The 15,432-nt window shown below is 28.1% G+C and overlaps 2 protein-coding genes across 2 annotated transcripts in view; one reads left to right on the top strand and one right to left on the bottom strand.

The window, feature by feature from the left end:
• Positions 1 to 12,764, top strand: part of LOC118187708 (ras-specific guanine nucleotide-releasing factor 2-like) — a 302,120-nt gene extending 289,356 nt beyond the window's left edge. The window contains exon 31 of the mRNA XM_085821450.1: positions 924 to 12,764. Coding sequence (XP_085677576.1) covers positions 924 to 1,100 — 177 coding nt within the window. The 3' untranslated portion in view covers positions 1,101 to 12,764. The remainder of the gene's footprint in view (positions 1 to 923) is intronic.
• LOC118187710 (sorbitol dehydrogenase-like) overlaps positions 12,054 to 15,432 on the bottom strand; it is a 41,037-nt gene continuing 37,658 nt past the window's right edge. The window contains exon 8 of the mRNA XM_035357983.2: positions 12,054 to 15,283. Within this exon, the coding sequence (XP_035213874.1) occupies positions 15,005 to 15,283 (279 nt within the window). The 3' untranslated portion in view covers positions 12,054 to 15,004. The remainder of the gene's footprint in view (positions 15,284 to 15,432) is intronic.

Here is a 15,432-nt window from a genome sequence, read left to right as displayed (position 1 = left end):
AATTAGGGATATAACAACGGTCAAATAATTTTAGAAATATTATAAATAGTTCATAAGTTTATTTTTGTGTTAGAAATATTGTAAATTGTCCTTTTCCGAGTATAAATACCGCTGTGCATATGAAGTACCAAATTAAAACAGGATTTTGCTGCGAGATATTATACATATTTCAGCATTAAAATAACGCTACTTTTTTTATTTTTGAACTTTAAAGAGCTGGTGTTCGTAAATCCTGGCTTTTATGAAAATACTATGATAAAAGCCCGAAACTGAAGCGTTTACAAGCTTTCTTAGCACTCCTCCCACCACATTACGAAGTATGCTGGGATTTACCAGTTTTCGGTCTTTTGCGGAAACGTTCACAGGAAATCATGAGTAATCTTATCTTTTTGGCTTCTTTCTGGTATATGTAATTTAGGTACAATTCTTAGCTTCTTAGTATATAGCAGAATAATAAGAGCCAATTTGAGGCCCATAGCAAGATTAATAAACTTTAAAACCATGGAATTCCTGATGCTTTCATATTTTCCTGTTTTGTTTAACTAATTAAATTCAACAATTTTCATATCCAATGTAAAAATATTCTTGCTATCTTTTCGTGAGTTTCAATTCAATAAACATACGCTTGCAACTTTTCTGGAGATTCGGCCATTGAAGAAAGTTCATCTGCACTGAAAAAAAAGTTTCTAAACAACAAAAAGCAGATATATATATTGGCTCAAATCCGTTTTCAGTGAAAAAATAGGAGATTCTTGATTGAAACGTAAAGGAGTTTTAAACATTTTCAACAAGTTGGTCGCTCTTCCGTTCATTGTAATCTTGATAGAACCGAGGCAAGACAATTTTTTTCAAGTTAGTATTGTATTTTAATATTGTTAAAAATTTCACTTCGTGTACTTATCTAACGTAAATATTCATTTTAGGTGACGAATTATCTGTTAGATCCTAGCCGCCTAATGCCAGATGAAGAACTTTATCAATTGTCTCTGTGCTTGGAGCCAAGACTTTCTCGTTTAAGCACTAAGATAACAACGCCTGGTAGTGGTTTCATGGGGTTCTCTTCGTCGTCGTCAACTGCAACGGGTGGACAGGGATCGTGAGCAAAAAACGCTTGCGAAAACTCACTCACTCTCATCCTTCTTTCACGAAAAAACTCTCAACCTGCTTTATCACACGTTCTATAATGGTAATAATCCCTTTGAACAGCCTTCATGTGTCAACCTCGAATAATGTGTTAATGCGGTATTAAAGCGTTGCTGCAGTCAATGCACCAAACCGACAAGCCTCGTCGGATCCCAGATAAAGAAGTGCTTCTTTGTCCCGACTTGTAAAAATTCAAGCCTTTAAGATTTTCATCTTGGATCAGATATGAAGAGTTAAGACTTTATGAATGGTGGGTAAATCCTATGAGTTCTTAATTTTAATTTATAATTTTGTATAGGCCGTGCGTAAGTGAAGGATACGGAAAATTTAAAAGGGGTCTACTTTGTTTTTACTTGACAGTTCTTTACTGTTTTGTATACTTAACCAATTTTTGAAATTTTTCTTTTTGTCTATAGCTTTTAATAGAATATTCCTTTGATGTAATAATCAACAAAACTTTTAACATGCATTTAAACAATCGATTAGATTGTTTGTTGAAAAGGTTAACTTCAAATATTTAATGTCCTAAAGCAGTGGTAACTGTTAATCAATAGTTGTGAATGTTTTTTGTTTTGAAACAGATTAATCGATATATGAAGAAAAACCTTAACTCCAAATATCGTTCCCAAATGTAAAAAAAAAAAAAAAAAAATATTTATTTTACTGTACATATTCAGATGTTTCCTAATCCTTGCTAACATTCCACAACAAGTGTCTATACAGTGAAACCTATGCCAATTAAAAACTTAATTGGTGATAGTGCGCTCATTTTGAGGAATTCCAGTAAATACGATTTAAGCAGTACTCTACTGACTACATAAAATAATAATTTTAAACTTGATGCAAAAGGTATGTTGAGAAGGGGAAAAAAATCATCTCTCTTTTACTACATACTGCTATATGTTAAAGACCAAATATTTCCAATCTGCTTTAAAAAAAAAAAATGGCACTGTTCAAATCAATTTCAATTGTTGTGAACTTAAACTGAGTGCATTATGACTAACTTTATTTAAGAGATGTATAAAGAAATTTTTAAAACAATATTATAATGTGCCAAATGAATGTAGCTGTTGACAAACTATTAATTCGGCTGGTCCGAATTTTATTTGAGTTTTATTTAATGAATTTGGTTTCATACAAGTATAAAAAAAATGCACAATGTCGAATATCTTCGTATAAAAATACTACAGTAAAGTATAATAAAAAATTATTAAAACTAAAGGAAAGAGGTAATTTAAATAAAAAATAATAAGCAGGTAAAGTAACAATAAGTTGATAAGTAAGTATATAAAGTAATGTCAATAAAATTTCGAAACAGTTCGCTGCACTTATTCATTCTAAAAACTTAATCTAGATTTCATTAACTTGCTTTACAGCGAAAACGTTAAGCTTGTTTACGTTATAAAAAACACTTATCAAGAGCTACTTCAGCATGTACCTCAATAAGTTACATAAGTTACTATAGCGGCTTAAAATACTGTATCATATTAAACTGAAATTATATTTTATGAGCATGATATATATAAATATATATATATATGTATATGTATAAATATATATATAATTCTTCCTGTACATACAAAATGCTATCTTTTTAAGGAAGTGAAATTTTTGTGTTGTAAATACCATGTTTTAAGTTATTAAGAAAATGTTCTTTAAAAACTCAGTGCCAAATTCTCAAGAAACTTTCATGATATTCATTTCTGATAAATGGGATGGACTGGAGATTGGAAGAAGCTTTATAAAAAGCGGATACATCACTAAGTACAAAAAATATCAAGTTCCTAATATTTAAAAGTTTGTGATTTAAAATTCAGGAAAATGAAAAATTCGTAGACGCACTGAAATACAGATTTTGATAGAAATTCCAAAACAAGTAAATTCTATGAATAAGTAAAAAATTCTCCGAAAACACCACACAAATAGCGCGTCAAGTTTACACATATTAAAATATCACTAAATAATATTATCCGTATTTAATTATTCAATCAAAAGCAGTAAAAATTATAAAACCGATTATTTCAGACCAAAAAAATTTCCATTTTGTATGATAATTTATCAGCTAAAAAAATAAAATTCCAAAATTTCCTTAAATTACCCGCAATACCTCACTTCATATCTTAAATTTTCTTAATTTATTCACAATCTCTTTTCAGCAGTATTTGTTTTCACTTATACCAATACGAAAAATAATGCCGACAATAAAATATAGAATTTTATATGGATACAAAAATATTATTCTAGTTTATAAATATTATGAAACATTTTACCTAAGAAAACTATGAAAATGTTTAAAGGCCACAAAATAAATTATGGCCGCCCAACAAGATAGTGGTTAGTGATGCTGATTACCTTATTAATAGGCCAGAGTGTGAATCCCAGATAAGCCATAGATGCTTGCAAATGTATAGTGTCTCTGTAGAATGGAAGATACCCAAATATACGTGTCAAAAGTTCTCTTCAAAAGTCTGGTATAGAAGACGGATAGGGACATTTTGGACCCATCTCCCAGGGAACTATCCTTCAAAATTGGGGCGGAAAGTTGTACTGTAACCTATATGGCATTCAAGGCTCGTGCCAACGACTGACGTAATCTTGTACTCCTTGCCTCGATACAATTCGTTGGTTTATTCTGTTTAAGTCAGGCAAGTAAGATTAGTAGCAAAAACAACAAATAGCTTATGAACTCGAAGAATGTTGCAAATTATAAAAAGTAACCTGAATTCGGAATATAATGATGAGCCTCTAAGAACTTTTCTGCAAAATCTGCCATGAGAAAAGTGAAAATGTCTGTATTAGAAAGACTATCAAATGAAATACGTTAATTTAAATGCCATTTTATCCTCACAAATACTTAAACATTGCTTTTCGAAGCATAGCCAACTGATTAAAGTTGGTTATGTTTCGAATACCATGAATGGATTCTTGAAGCAAAATAAACTTCACATAGATCGAAATTGAATTCTTGAATGGGTTTCTGGCAGCTGGTCTGTTCGCCAAGTCAGTAAAAATTACTTTCTATTCTAACTGCTTGACACTTTTCTGGATCTTTTAAATATGCATAAATTTGTGCGAATTCTGGATCATTCTGCAGTTCTTTTAATTAGGGTTTCCCTAGAATCTAAAACGACAGAAGTCATCAAGTTGCATTTTATTTTCTTGCTGTTTTCGTCTAGCTTAATACAATGGTTTCACTGATAAAGATTTTGAGAAGCGCTGTATAGCATATGCACACCAACAGCCGTGCAGAACATTTTAAATGCTTGAAAACGTTCTTTCAGCTGACCGTAGAATTTCGATAAATTTATTTCATTTATAATCCATTGTTTCTTTCAAACTGACAATGTATCGAAATTTTCCGCTGTAACTTGCACCTAAGCTGTATTAATCACTTATTGGTTATGATGTCCGAAGTCGTTAATAAAGTCATTGGTGATACCTTTTCGGGATTTCTCTCTGGAAGTTAAGATATTGAAGAATCTGACAGCAGCCATGAAAACTTTTGTAAATCTGTCCCGATACAAAGACAGGCCACTTTTGTTTCGTACACTAGTACATTTCAGGCATCTCCAATGGATAAAGCAAAAGATGTATCTTTACCTCTGGAGTAATACTGCGTAATGAACTAGGTATTTTTACGTATTTCCTTGAGAGTGGTAGCAGGCTCAGCAGTTTTAAACTAGATCTGAAGATCAATCAGCATTAATAAATGTATGCTATATATAATTATTATAGAAGTTCTTGTTACGTATTACATTACTAAAGATACAGATAAAACAAGACCATGGCTGTGTTACAAATTTTAGTATATTAATATATATGTAAGTATTTTAATTTCTTGATTATACCAAAAACATAGTTCTTAAAACAAATCCCAAACAGAAAATGGTTTATTGGCCCCTTTTCTCTGTTTCTTCAAATTTTTTGAAAGAACGGCAGAATGAATATTTCTAATACGTTGAATGCTTTAAAAGGAAATCTGCTAAATAACTGACATTTTTTTTTTTTTTAAATTTCTTGACTAAACAAGTACATATGTTTATTTAATGATCCCTTGCTCTTTGAATTTATTTATCCCTTTATTTCGACAATTTAAAAGTCCATGAATGATATAATTACATAACAGGTACAAGAAGAAAGGTTTTGTGGATACTGTGGCTCTCGTTATTAGCAAGTAGGACTACTTTAAAATTGCTCGACAAAAAGCTACAAGCTAGTTTTATTCAAAAGCTTAGTAATTTGCATTTTCCTCCTGAAAAGTAAGAAATTCGAAATCCACAATCAGGAAAAAAATATTCTGAGTTCAAAACATTGAAAATTCATGATCTGAAATGTTACTTAGTTTGGCTGTATAAAAGCTGTTTGAAGGCTTTACTTGCTTAAATCTGATACAGAAAGGAAGAACAGAAATATTTAATCTGCCTTTATATAAAACATTGGTTTCAAGATTGTGCATAATAAGCTGTATTAGTACTCTGCTACAAACAAAACATAAAACTCATTAATTGCCCAAATTATAATATTGAAAAGTAATAACTGAAACAAAAATACAACTAAGTGGCCATCATATTTTTGAATCGGTTCAGTTTCTCAGATGTCAGATTTTGCATTTATTAATTTCCATTTAATCTATTTTTTATTAACTTCAATTTTTTTATGATTCACTTCAAACTTTATTACAACTAAGTGGCCATCATATTTTTGAATCGGTTCAGTTTCTCAGATGTCAGATTTTGCATTTATTAATTTCCATTTAATCTATTTTTTATTAACTTCAATTTTTTTATGATTCACTTCAAACTTTATTTAGATTGCGAAATATATAAAAGCGGTGTTTAAAACATTGTTTACATAGAATGCAAAACACATCAAAAGCATATATTCCTCAATAGATCAGTAGACAAATTTTCATACATTCATGGACTGCTACATTAACAATTAAAGATAAATCATCAAGCACATACCAAAATAAAAACATATTTCGAGGCTTTTAACAGAGCTTCATTTGAAAAGCAATAATACAGTCTTCCTTTATCAGTAACAATCTGCAATCATGTCTCCAAATTTTAATCCTTCTATTGAACGATTCTGGCTGATTATAAACAAAAAATATGATTTAGGATATTGTAACTTTTGAATTTCTTCTCAAATTATCTATAGATATAATCAAATAATGAAATTGCATCAAGTTAAGCCAAAATATGTGAATGATATAGTAAAATTATACAATTGGTCTGTACTATTTGCAGTTAATGCTACAGCACAGAACATACCATTGTATTAGTAATTATTATCGGCTCTCATTTTTAAGCATTTTCTAACATAACTCTCGAAGTTTGGAGCAGACTTCAAAAGTTACTTCTGTGGATTTTAGTTTTTTAAAAACCTAATCAATTAAGAATCCCATGAAATATGGAAACGACATTATTAGGGTTAACTTCTTACGTTATGAGAGAATACTTATAGAATACATGTAAAAACTGGTATACAGGATTCATGTTTCATTGTTAGTGTACACTGAGAAAAGCTCACATTTCTGCCCTTTCAGTAGTTTCTTATTGTCTTCAAGCTGTGGTCTTGTTTGTAAAGTGTAGTGACTTATCAGTTTTGGACTAGATTCTATTATAGATGTTAAAGCTTCGTTTCCAAATTATAATTACGCTTCATTTCACAAAGTCCTGAAGCCCAAAATTACCTCCAGGAAATGTTTTTTAATCATCAATGATACTTGGATTTAGATACTAAACATTTGTTTGTAGAAGTAAAGCTCAACACACAGTATTTTTTTAGAACACCAAAATGCTGACATTTCTTCCAAATACAGTGACTTAAATATAAAACTGAAAAAACAATTAAGTTAACTTAGCACATTAAATGAACACTTCATTGCATAGCTTAAGCATAAACTGATAACAATCTTGCAAATAGTTTTTTTTATTCATACATAGCTTTAACTCTATTAATTCATTATATGTATATAATTTATTCTGCTTGCATATATAAGTTTATATAGCCATGCCATCTTACAACAACGTTAATGCTTCATTCATACTTAGATATAATTTTGAAGTTTCAAGAATAAAAGTGAGGGCAAATAAAATATGTAAAAGTACAAATTTTAAATATTTTTGAACTGTAAATTAAATAATAATTTACAGATTTAATTGTGGGTATTATAATGAGCTAATGACTTCTTCCATCACAGTCCAAAACCATCTTTTATGATTTCATCAAATGTTAAGAATCATTAGTTCTTGTATAAGATTAAAATATTCATTATCTGTAGTCTGCATTGCATATTACCACAGCTGTGCCTTTAATAGCTAGTCAAAACAAAATCTACAATATATTAAAAAATTATATATACTTGTAGAAAAAATAGGCCAGCTAAGTTTTATTTTTGAATTTCATACCACATAAGGAACTTGCTTAATTTATACCTTTCCAACGCACAATGGCACGGTCTAGTCATCATTTAAGTAGGTACGCAGAAAAAAAAAGAAATTTAATATAGAATTAGGTTTGAGAGCTGAAATTACAAAAATAAAGCACAATAATACAGAATTTGCAATTTTTGATGTTTTGTGTAAAGAACAGTTTGACATGAATTTTGTTAAAATAAGATTTAATAATAAAAGTACAATTTCCAATTAAAATTATGCTTTCTAGAATAAGCCAAAATTCATTAAGCACAAATGCTCTTGAAATGCATTTTGCTATACGATTAACATATCATGTATGCAATTTTCATAAATTTTTTGCAAAATATTTTATGTATCACTTTTTAGTTATTCTGAAAACTAATGTACTAAGAATTTGTGTGCATTTACATTGTTAGATAAAAAGATCTGAGCATGCAAAAATATTTTTTTAATTTTATCTTATTCATGCATTTAAACTGAGATTTTCTTTTAAAAATATAATGAAGAGTGATCTCAAAAGTGATTTCTCATTTTTCGTTCTTAATTTCGATCAAAGTATATTCACAAAATTTAAAAAATCATATTTAAATTATTTAAATAATGTCTTGCTTATGCAATATTCTAACTATGCAATCAATATCATGGAACAGTTAGACTACTGATTTCCAGCTTAATATCTGCATATGCATCTAAATGTAAATAAAAAATATAACTAATATACTCAAAATTCACAAGACAGGAACTCAATTAAAATTTTTTAACTTCATTAAATAAAAAGGCCTCCTCATCATTTCCTATGATAAAATATGGCTTTGTTAATAAATAGATTTAACAAATTTAGCATTTATCATATTGATAACCCAATATGATAATCAATATGATAACCCTTCAGCATTTATCATATTGATGAATCAAAAATACATATTCTGTCTCAGACAAGTTTATAGTTCTATCTAAACCTAAATACACTTTAATCTCCAGCAGGTGGTATAATAAAGCAATGCTTTTCAAAAGCAGTGAATTTTAATAAATTATTTCTAAATAAACATCATGGTAAATATGCTAATATTTACCATGATGAGTCTCACTCAAGTTACTTCTATGTTCAAATTTTGTCAATTAGTAGCGAAAAATTACTGTACTTATTTAGCATCACTGAGTAAGCTACTATACAGCAAAACTTACTATAGAAATATGAAAAGAATTTCAAGCAAAAGACTGAAAGATACAAAATGGCATAAAAAAGTTTGGCAGTGAATGGGAATACATGCACATAATTTTAAATAAAATCAGCAATTGCAGCTAGAAAAATCATTGGGATAAAATACACTTTTTTGGTATATGCATATTTTTGAATTTATAAAAAAATTATATAAATCACATTACAACCTTTCAAGCCATTCCTGAAGCTATTTTCTGTGAATGCACATGCATGTCTGATAAAACTCATCAGTACTTTTATTAAACTAATTTCAAATTAGCAAAATTTCAAATTTATTATTCCTTTTGGAGAAGGAATGAGGAAATTTAAATTATTTGGAAAGGACAAAAGCAAAACTGCATTACTGCAAATATTTGTAGATAAATTCCCTTCTATAAATTTAAATTATGAGATTCAACTGTCTAAGAATAAGAAAAATAAGAAATATTTAATTTAGCTGAACTATATACATTGTATGTGTATTTTACTGCAGAAAATTTAAATAGACTCATCAGCTTCAATAAGTAGAGAAATTTATCTTATTTTGTTATTAATTGCAAACAAAAAGGTTTGATGTTCTTCCAGCATTTAAGAATACAATTTGCCTTTCTTCTTTCTTTAAGAAGGGGAGCAAATTATTATTCTATTCTTGTCTTAAGGAATTGGGAAACTAAGCCATTCCTCTCTTACATAGAACCTTTTTGTTTGAAATTAATACCAAATTATGGTTAATTTTTTCCAGTTATTATAAGACTATTTAAATTACTATAGTAATATATAGCATTTGCAATCAGGGTTGCCAGAGTTGTCTTTTTATAACATATTCCATGTCAGAATATTCATTTGGCTTTTTTAGCACACAAAAATTATTTAAATAAAAATCACAAGCATTTATTTTTATCTAGATTAATTTTAATTTAACATTCTTTCAAAAAGTTTTCATATGAAAAAAAAAAATCCTCACACATTTAACTCAATTTCAAAATTTGAATCTTTGTAATAACAAGGATAGCAAAATCATACTTCAGATTCTGTTTGTGTCTAACTTTCAGTATGTCAAGATACAATTTATAATTACGCAAACTAACCAAAAAGTACTTTTAACGTTACCTTTTTCTTCAGCTGTGTTATTAATTCATTATTAAGCATCTACTGTATTTCATAAATAACCTCAGCTAAACCCAAAACAGATATGCCTGAACTATCTTGATGGTATTATAAGAATCCAGACAGAACTAAAATTCTTAACAAATGTTAAAAGTATTCTCTTTATCATACGGTGTAATAAAAAGTGTTAAAGCAAGGAGTTGCTGCAGATTACATTTGTTTCTGTAGGAATGATCTTAATGACCCAGCTTTATAAGTTTACAATACTTGAGTAATCATTAAAGCTAATATGATAACAGCATGAAAAATATAAATTGGTTTGCTTCATTGATTATGTATATGTTGCGGTGAAACACCGAAATCTGGAGAATGTCAACATTCACATAGTCTCTTGGTGTACGTCTGAAATATTTTCCAAATACTCTTATTTCTGACTTACACCAGTCAATGTCGACATTCACCATGTACTAATGGTGAATGCTGAACATATAACAATATTATATTTTCTTCTCCGTCATTCAGTCACAAATAAATGCACTTGAGACTTGAAATAAGAATTTAAGAACATGAGAACCTAAAACACACAATGTATTCAAAATGAGAAAGGAAAATAATAGAAGTTAAAAACTTACTTAATTATTCTAAATGAGAAAATAACTGTAATAAAAAACTTACTAAATTATGTGATTCAAATCTTATTTATTGCAACTATTATGGCACTTTTCGCCTCTCTTTTCGAATTTCACCAGAGCATATCTGTGATTGTCGACATACACCGGCGAGGGTCCGAATATACAAGAATGTAGTGAAATATTCGGTCTTTCACCGACGTATTTGGTGAATGTTGATATTCTCCGGTGAAAGTCGACATTCTCCAATTTCGGTCTTTCATGGTAACATATACACTTGGTTTTTTTCCAGTTACAACTTTTATTTTACCTTTAAATTAAATTCTGAACCTGGCAACACCGATTTGCAGTAATTAATAATTTTCAGTGAAAGAGAAATATAAAGTCTTTTTACTGTAAAAATAAACAAATTCTCAAAAAACTCTTCACATTGTGAAAGCTTTAAAAACAGTATTTCTTAGATGAATTTTTAATTTAAAGACTGCAAATTAGTTAAGTATTATCAAACAAAAAATCAAGCATTTTCAGGCTGTTCTATGTAAAGAACAAAATAAATATAATTAGTAAAAAAAACCTGATAACTTAATAAAAGAAATATAATAAAATATATGAATTTTTATAAATTTTCACTCAGAATGCAGTATTAATGCATTCATATAATTTACATTTATTTCAATTAAATGTGAATAGCAAAGCTCTGATGTTAAGCATGAAGCCTAATTTTGGTCACATAGATAATTTTTCAAAAAATTAAGTCTTCACAAACCTAAAGCATATTCAAACCAATTTGATAAATTTATTACTTTGTATTCTACTTGCTCACTCAAAATGCAAAATAAAAATAAGCGCTTAGGTTTACCAATTATGTGATGGTACAGCCTTTCTATGCATAAATGTTAATATTTTGTTTTAAGCTATGCAGAAAAAATTTTAATTAAGTTTAATGTGTAACAAGTCATACTTTTCTGTTATCATGGCTGGATTCAGAAATGTATGAATGAATGTGAATGTGTATGTACACATTCATACATACACGCATGCAACATACATAAATGCATAAAATTTTAATCCAGTCCCAATAACAGAAAAGTACCAATAAATCTAAAGAAGCGTGATATATGTTATGAATACATATCCATTATGGACTGCATTTTATGGCTATGTAAAAGGAGTGGTCACACCAATATATATCACTAACAGATGTCATTATTAAAAGTATCAGTTAAACAGCAATTTTGTAGTTTTAACTAATGCATACTTCAAAGGCAAAATTAAACATAAATTTAAATATAGACTAATATAATTTCTACATGCTTACAAAATGAAAAATAAAAAGCAGAAATTTATTCAAAAACATACAAATTTTTATGTCTATGCCTCAATACATAAATATTAAAAAAGTTTACTGGCCTATTCTGTACTATTATGATGCTGTTATTGAATCACTTTTTGAAAGCATATTCTACATACAATGCATATTTGAAAACTTACTAAGCAAATCTGCATGTAACTCTTTTTCAGTGTTTAGAGAATTATGCTTCTAGACAACAATGACATTTATTCATTTTTATTAATCTGAAACACTACAATATTCTCCAGTTTTTTTAATTAATTATTTCACATTATTTGAAAGCTTTACCATATATGGACTACACAACTCTTTAGCTACTACATAAAACAGAAATATGATTAGGCATATTAAGATTAAAGCTAATGAATATCAAAGGACAATATCTTAATATATATCTTTATAAACACTGTTTCATATTTTTTACATTATTCATCCATTTTATTTTTTCTTGATTTCAATCCAAAAATTTCACTAAATTGTATTGTAATAGTACAGAATCACTAATACAGTTTTGGTGTGATCTCTTCTAAACCTGACAAGCAAAATATACTCTATTACAGAGTAAACTGTGAAGATTCCCAATTGCATTGACCTAATATGGACAATCACATTGGTGTGGTGATCAGCTTCATACTTTCCCTTAATGCATATATTGTGATTTTCGGCCCTTAAAACCTTTGTGCCACATGTGATTGCAGAGAACTTAAAAACTGCTTGAAAAATGTTTTGATGCAATCTTTAGGATCTGAGTCTCAAAAGAAAATTTGATTTAATCATGTAGTATTATTTTAAATCTTAATTACGATGCATTATAGTAACAAAAAAAAAAGGAATTTTTTTTGGGCAGGGTAAATGTTACTTTTTATCATTACTACAAATACATACTTATAAAACAATTGTGTAGGCAATAATAACATAAAAAAAAAGAATCTGACAAAGCTATTTCAAATTTATACTTAAGCAAAAAATACTGAAAATATGAACATTTTCATCTAGCTTGCAGAGAGAAACTGCTCTTCATGTGAAAGGTTGTTATAAAAAAAATGTAATAAAAAATAAACTTATTCCATTGTTTATTATTTGAACTTCACTATATGATTAAATTTTCGGTTCTGTAAGTTATCTCTGAACTCTTCTTTTTCTTTTTTTATGTTCTCCTAGAAGCCAGTTATCCTTAGTTACAATTAATATACTAGAGCTTGAGTCATAACTACAATGTGTTAAGCATTGTGAATACATTAAACATATTATATATGTGTGTGTGTGTGTTTCAATAAAAATATTACGTTACAAAAAGATATTCGTTATAGTTTCCAATCATTCATTAAATAATTTTTTATTAATATGCTTCTCAGCTGTTTTGTTAAAAATACAAGGGTTCAGCATTAAATAATATGTCTTCAGCATTAAATAATACAAACATGATTATTTTATCATAAAAAAAAAAGATAAGAGAAGCATGAGTAACTACATAATATAAAAATAGAAGGAAGAACAAAAAGATGCGAGAAACTTAATTAATCAATTTACGCTTAATTTAAAAAGAATAATTAATAATAAAAGAAATATTTTAACTATAGTGATTTTTCTCCTATCGAGTTTTACTTCAGGATTGCTAATTAAACAAGCAGCATTAAATTATAAGCAGTTTTAAGGAGAATAATAATGTTTTCATGGCAAATACAGAACATTTAAAAGTAACTGAGCAACAGTTAAGACAGTATTTATTAAAAAACCTTTTCTTCACTACTTTTCAAATTAAAAGTTTTAAAGCATTTTATTATGTGTGCTATGTATTCAAACCCAGAATTGAAAAAATGTGCAAATTTGAAAGAATTGAAAAAATGTTCTTCTGCAATCACTGCTTCTCACCTTTTGTATCCAAAGGCAGCTGTTGTCTCTTCATTTGTCCTAATGAATATTGTATTTATTGTTATATAGTAATTTAATATAAATGAAAAATTGCTCTCCCTTTTGAAAGAGAGATATTTAATTGCTCTTTGAATTTCCTCTGTCTTTTCCCTTGTCTCAACACTTAGTAACCTACTGTAACCATATTTGGTTGTTGTTTACTGTTGTTTGACGGTGACTTCAGCACTCCAGTGTCTTTCAAATGATGAATAAAATTTTGATTCATATTTTCAGTGAAATAGCATTGTACATTACTTTGTTTATATCATTAAAAAACAAATTTAAACAGTTAGTATTATTAAAAGGAACATAATTCCACCATAAGAAACCATTAACACATCATTGTATAATATAAATGAAAAAGATTCATTCAAGCTTTTCTGATAATTAATCATTAATTGATGATAATTACTAATAATCATTGTTTTCAATATATTTTCTCAATGTAAATCATAATTAAACAAAGAGAAAAATACAATTTTATGAATTTTTATATTATTTGTGTATTTAAAAATTAAGATTTCTGTATTACCAGTTTTGACAAAGATTAAAACATTTCATAACTGATTTCTTTTAAATACTGAAAATAAAATCTCAAGTTTTTTTAGACAAGCTAATTAATCTTTGCTTAAAGTTTTCTAAAACCCTTCACTACAGGTAGTGAGAAATTAACGTGGAATCTGAAAAATGAGTTAGTAAAAGAAAACTTGATTCATATTACAAACTTAAAGAATAATAAAAAATAAATCAAATTATTAATAAAAAAGAAATTTAATCAGAACTGACTTAGCATAGTATCACTCTAAGATAATTAAAATAGTAGCATATCTAACTGATATACTATAATCAGTAAATTATGAATGCTAGATCTCCTGAAATAATCAATCCTTCAAACAGAAAAACTGCATAATTTTTAGTTATGCTTTTAATTAAAATGTGAGTGCACATTTGCATAAAATCATAGTTGATCTATACTTTATTACATCAACAGATAAATATAAAATATATTTTTCTCAGCAGAATATTAAAAATAATTTTGAATACTTAATAACCACTGTATTTTACTAACTTGTATTTTAAATCAACATATTTTTCAGAATAAAAGTACATAAAAATATAAGATTCAACAAGATGTACATCAATAAGAATTCCTTTGTCAATAAAGTTACATAAAAATAAATTATAAAATTTTAATAATTTTTGTATTTTTTAAGAAAGCCAAAACCAGCTTTCTATTTGGTTACATAGAGCAATGGATCATTACTTTGATGGCACCATCAGCACCAGAATAAGAAGTTTCAAATGCCTTCTTCACTTCCTCCAGCTTAAAGTGATGAGTGATCAATGGTTTAACATCCACAACCCCACTAGCAACCAATTCCAATGCAGTGGGATAACAGTTTGCATAACGTAAAATGCCTTTAATGTCAACTTCCCGAATAGAAGCATCAATAATAGGTATTTTGGTATCAGGAGCACAAACACCTACCAGCATTAAAACACCACCACGTTTTGTAACCTGTACAAAATAATAAAATGAACAAAATCCTATTTAAATATCCACATAACCAATTACCATAAATTACTGATTAAGTGATGAAGAATCAATTAGATATTTTATCTCCTGTTATAAGACTTTCTACGATACCAAATGAAAAAGGCAATATA

Source organism: Stegodyphus dumicola, chromosome 7, assembly GCF_044657685.1.
Source record: "Stegodyphus dumicola isolate Sdum_Otavi_A_Nest chromosome 7, ASM4465768v1".
NCBI lineage: Eukaryota > Metazoa > Arthropoda > Arachnida > Araneae > Eresidae > Stegodyphus > Stegodyphus dumicola.
The sequence above is the reverse complement of the archived record's forward strand: the minus strand, read 5'-3'. Positions and strand labels throughout refer to the sequence as shown.